Genomic DNA, 5,483 nt, shown 5'->3' on the forward strand with positions numbered 1-5,483 from the left:
TCATTTTGTGTTCTGAACAGAGAGAGAGAAAAAAAAAAGGCAGTTTGGAATGACACGAGGGTGAGAAAATGACAGAATTTTCCATTCCGGATTAACTTCACCTTTGAGATACTCAAAACAGAAAGCCCAAAATTACAGCACTGGAGATCAAGACCAGGCGTACAAGCGCAGTTGTGCAAGCGTTTGGCAGTCACGTGGAAGAGAAAGATACCGTCGTATTCATTTCGAAAAAAGGAGGAAAAGACTAAACACACACGCACACTTGCTTCTGTGTCCTTCTACTTCCACAGCACTGAATCCATAATGGTTCGTTTCACGGGAGAACAGTGAGTGAGTTCTGTGCACAGACACTGGATAGATGTGCTGCGGTCAGATCAGTGTGTGTAGGATGAGTCCGAAAGTGCATATTATAGACACACACACACATTCACACCGAGATGGCATGGCTTACACTCCCAATAGCCCTATATCTGAACATTTAGCCCCTGAATGCTTCTACAGCATCGGTCTCCATCTTTGTCTGTTTCATGTACACATAACACACATACGCACTCACACGAACACTCTACGGGAGTAAGCCAGTCCCTGAAACTGTTCTTTTGGGATGGGTCTTGTTGGCTGGTAAAATAAAAATAAATAGGTTTTTTCTCGGCCATACAAAAGAGATTGTTAGCTAGTGCCAGTCTTCATCATCTGCATCCTCCTCTTCCTCTGAGGAGTCGTCGCTGCTGGCTCTCCTCGCTCTGCTCTGATCCCCCATCGCTCCGTTCTGCTGGGCGGCCAACAAGGCGGCTGCCGCCAGCTGCTCGGCCTCCCTCTGCTCGGCCTCCCTCTGCCGGAGCGCAGCTGCCTTTTTCTCCGCCTCGGCGTGACTCTTCATGTGGGCACTGCGGCTCTTCACTTTATAGAAGATCCTGGAAAAAACACAATGTTCAGATCTTTAGGTCAGATTTCGTGAACTAGATTAACTGAACCAGATCAGTCAGATTCATGAGTTAATCATTTAAAGTGGTTCTACCCATTTATTGCAAAGACCCAACTCAAAAGAATGATTCATTCAAGTGTCAGACATGCAGATCATTGAGTCAGTTGAACTCGAGAACCAGATCAGCTGGATTCATGAACAAATCATTTAAACTGATTCAACCGATTCAATGCAAAGATCCAACTCAAAAGAAAGATTCATTCAAGAATCAGACATGCAGATCATTGTTTCCATCCAAAGATTTGAATTTAACTGGAATATCGCATAAAACATTTGCGAATAAAGCACCGTTTCCATGCAACGAGTCAAAGAAAACAAAATCGTATCACCAACAAAAAGTATCACCAAGAAAAGTAGGAGAAGCCTCTTAATATAATAGTTTTCATATATGATGAATTACTTGCACCTCAGAGCGAGCAGTTTGTGAATGCAATCGTGTGGTGTGCGATATATATCGTCTGCGATAATATCGTAATTGTTGTTTTAACGATGTGCGATTTGACATTATCGAGTATTTTGCAAAACCCATTCAAAACACCCCTACAGAGTTGCACGCTTACATTACGTGAAGTCTAGACTGCGAGTGCGCAGTTAGAGTGTGTTCTTTCACTGCATGATTCAGTCTAATAAAAAGCATTTAGAATGATCACAAAATTCAAGATATGGCGACAGAAAATGTATATATTTATATCATTTCATATAGTTAATCAATACACAAAGAGTGTCGTTTCTTTCTCCAAAAATTACCATGATTACAAACGTAATATAGATTTTTTTTTACAACCGTTCAAAAAACAAGTTAATTAAGAAACTTACGTTTTAGACACGTTTTTGCTCTATTTCGACAAAAAAATAATTCAAAACACAGCCCAGGGCTCGCAACATTTCAAAATCCCTGGTAGCCCTTTGGGCAGGTACTCTTCAGGTTTTGGTAGCCCGAAAATTAATTTAACTAGCCCAAATAAAAAAAGGCCTTTTTTTTTTAATATAGAAAATCAGATAGGAGTTTAAATGTCAATCAAAAATATTTTCAATACACAAATATCAACAAATATGAAGGAAGGAATTTTATTTCACTATTTACAGTGTATCTGCAGAATTTTTAAAAATAAATTTAAGGCAATTTATGACCCATTTTAAGAGCTGCACAAGTAAAATGAACACAGTATGAGTGGGGTTGGACAATGTCTATGGTAACATACAGTATTGAGCCATAAAATTACATGATTTACAGTTCAAATACAGGTTTTCACAAAAAACGAAAATCTTATACAACAGCATTTCAGCCTTTAGACCATTTTTATGAAAAGGGATAAATCAAGCATATAAATTATGTAAATTTAAAACATAAATATTACGGTCTTAATTAAATTTTTAGAAGGCACATTAACTTCTTTCTCATTTACAACTCTATGTGTTTGCTGTGTAAAAACATGAGTTGATAGTTGATATTTGCATTGATCTGACCATAAACCGCAAGAAAGGCTTATTGGAAATGCAAATTCATTCTCTGCCACGAGGTGGCGCTTTAGGAGTGCTGAAATATTGCGGTTTCCCCGGTAACGGCTGTACACAAAGCAGCTCCGCGTTCATACACGCTGCTTTATCAGGAATTATAGGTCAAATATAAATGGCAAGAAAGGCTTATTTATTGGAAAAATTCATTCTCTGCCACGAGGTGGCGCTTTAGGAGTGCTGAAATATTGCGGTTTCCCCGGTAACGGCTGTACACAAAGCGGCTCAGCACTCATAAAATTAAAATGCCAAGGACACCTTTCTGAGGACAGTCAGTTCCCTTCAGATACATTCAGATAAAGATATCCGCGCCCCGCGTTTTTAACTTGAAATGTGCAGTGCTCATATTTATTCAATGACATCATTGCTTTTTGAAGTTAAATAAAGCCGTATCGCGAATCTTGTCTTTCCGTACCCAACTGTAAAACCTCTTGAAATTATAATTAAGACATTTCTTATACCATTTAACGTATTTAAAACTTTTTATGGCCTTAAGTTTGATACAACTCACTTTAGGAGTTTTTAAGGACCCGCGGGAGATCTGCATTTAAGATTTAAGGGCTAGCGATTTTGCGAGCCCTGCAGCCACAGCACTGTTTTTCGTCTCTGAGGAACATGAATCAACCGTTTTTATGTTATTGGTTCAATCGCAATGACTCACTTATTAACACTGACTTGCTGCCACCTGCTGGCAGTTTTAATTTCACATTTAAAGTTTCTTTTTATTATTTAAATAATTTCAAATAACAGTATTCAACGTTTTATGTTTAATATATCAAAACATTATTCATGCATTTGTAATTTTTGTAATTATGCATTCATGTTCTGCACTAAACAGTAGTGTGTAAATACATCTAAATGCCACTTTAGACGCAGCTTCTGTGTTTCCTCTGCATTGCAAATTTCTATCAGTGTGAACTGACCACCACACAGAATATGAAGAATACCAAAAACTTTAGGAGTCTTTAAGATACAGCACAATAACATAAAATATCGTCTATTTATCGTTATCAATAAAATTCAAGAAAATATTGAGATATTATTTTTTGTCAATATCACACACCCCTACGTGTAAGACAATTATACAGAAATACTTTGATGACAGACTTTGCTCAGGTATTTCAGAACGACCAAAACAATATTTCAGATGCTGTGCAACGAGCTCGGTCCGCTGGGTAGTCACGTTATCCCGTCCCATCACGCAAAGTCACATGAGTTTTTTTAATGGGCATGGTGGAATTTATTCAGTAAATGTGTTTCCATCGTAGTTTATGCACATTTTTCTTATCGGATATAATGTTTATCCTACTCAATTGTGCACATACGTTTTTTTTATGCACATGTTTAGAATTTATGCACATCTTGGAGTTTCCAAGATCTGACTCAAAAGAATGAGTCATTCACGAATCAGACATGCTGATCATCATCAGAGTCAGTAAGCTATACCAAAGAACCGGTTTGTGAATGCATTATACAGACAAGTTTTGAAAAAACTGATTCATTGCAAAAATCCAAGTAAAAGGAATGATTTGTTCACAAATCAGACATGCAGATCACACAGTTGCACCCAAGAACCGGATCAACTGGAATCGTGAATGAATCACTCAAACTGGTTTTGTAAACTGGATCAACTGATTCATTGCAAAGATCTTACTAAAAATAATTTTGTTCATAAAATCAGCAAAGCAGATTATTTATTCAATGAGTTGAACCTGAGAACCAAATCAGCCGGATTTGTGAACTGGATCAACCAAATCATTAATTTAAATAAAAAGAATAATTTGTACATGAATCAAACATGCTGCTACTTTTCTCTTGAGATTGCCAAGGATAGTCATGGGCCGGTCAAAATATTCAGTGAATAATGACCTAAATTTGGCTGGTTTCTTATGGAAAGTAGGCGTGTAAGAAAATATCGATACACTTGAATATTGCGATATTTTGTTTGGCGATACTGTATCGATTCTCAAGAACGCAATATCGATATTTATATATTTTTTTAAATCATACAAGGTTCATGGCAGTTGTTTCGTTTTGATTTTATATCCCGTCAAAAGTCATGCGGTGTGTAAAATGTGCAATGCCAGCGTCAAATATTCGAAGAACACCATGCTTGTGTTTATAGCAGCCGCGCCGTGGCACATTTCAGAAGCGTCTCTCCGCGCTGCTTCGCTAAAGTAGGGTGACCATATGTGCTCTTTTTCCAGGACATGTCCTCTTTTTGGACCTTGAAAAAATGCGTCCGGCCGGAATTTCTAAATCGCCCAAATTGTCCGGGATTCGGCTTTTGCTTTCTACAGTCGCCATTCATAGTGTGCATTTTTGTATTAGAGCCCTGCGAGGACTGTGTCCAGTCCCGCCCACTCCCGCAAACATTCTAATATTGCATAGAATTTTTGCGCATCAGGGGGCCGCTATCAATATGCAGAGAATATAATCTCTTTTGAATGAGCGCTCGCTGTTCACTTTCACTTTTTGATTTTGTGATCACGTGCGCTCTGTGTAAATAAAGATTAGATATTTGTCAATGAGCTCAGGATCTGTTGAGCAGCAAATTCTCCAGCATGGTCTGCCAGCCATCTCTCCTCTCAACCCGTGATCAGTCAAATCTGACTCCTGCAGCTCGTGTTGGATGCTGATTTTATGCAGACGCTACAATTGTATATAATTTTGGCGCATCAGGGAGCCGCTCTCATGATGCGGTGTATTTAAATATTTTTGAATGAGCGTTTGCGCTGTTTACTTTCACTTTCGATTTTGCAATCACACGGACTCTGTGTAAAGGGAGCACATCTTACAAGATTAGATATTTGTCAATGAGCTCAGGATCTGTTGAGAAATACTCCAGCATGGTCTTCTCAGTCATCATCTCTCCTTATTCTCGACCCGTGATCAGTCAAAGCTGACTCCGGTAGCTCTTGTTGGATGCAGGGTTGCCAAGTCCGCGTTTTTTCCACAGAATTGGGCTACTTTTAAACTGTTG

The 5,483-nt window shown here is 38.6% G+C and overlaps 1 protein-coding gene across 1 annotated transcript in view; it reads right to left on the reverse strand.

The window, feature by feature from the left end:
- Positions 1-22: 22 nt before the first annotated feature.
- LOC107752736 (ELM2 and SANT domain-containing protein 1-like) overlaps positions 23-5,483 on the reverse strand; it is a 35,967-nt gene continuing 30,506 nt past the window's right edge. The window contains exon 13 of the mRNA XM_016568762.1: positions 23-914. Coding sequence (XP_016424248.1) covers positions 674-914 — 241 coding nt within the window. The 3' untranslated portion in view covers positions 23-673. The remainder of the gene's footprint in view (positions 915-5,483) is intronic.

The sequence above is a fragment of the Sinocyclocheilus rhinocerous genome, unplaced genomic scaffold (genome assembly GCF_001515625.1).
Source record: "Sinocyclocheilus rhinocerous isolate Xijiao unplaced genomic scaffold, SAMN03320098_v1.1 scaffold61, whole genome shotgun sequence".
NCBI lineage: Eukaryota > Metazoa > Chordata > Actinopteri > Cypriniformes > Cyprinidae > Sinocyclocheilus > Sinocyclocheilus rhinocerous.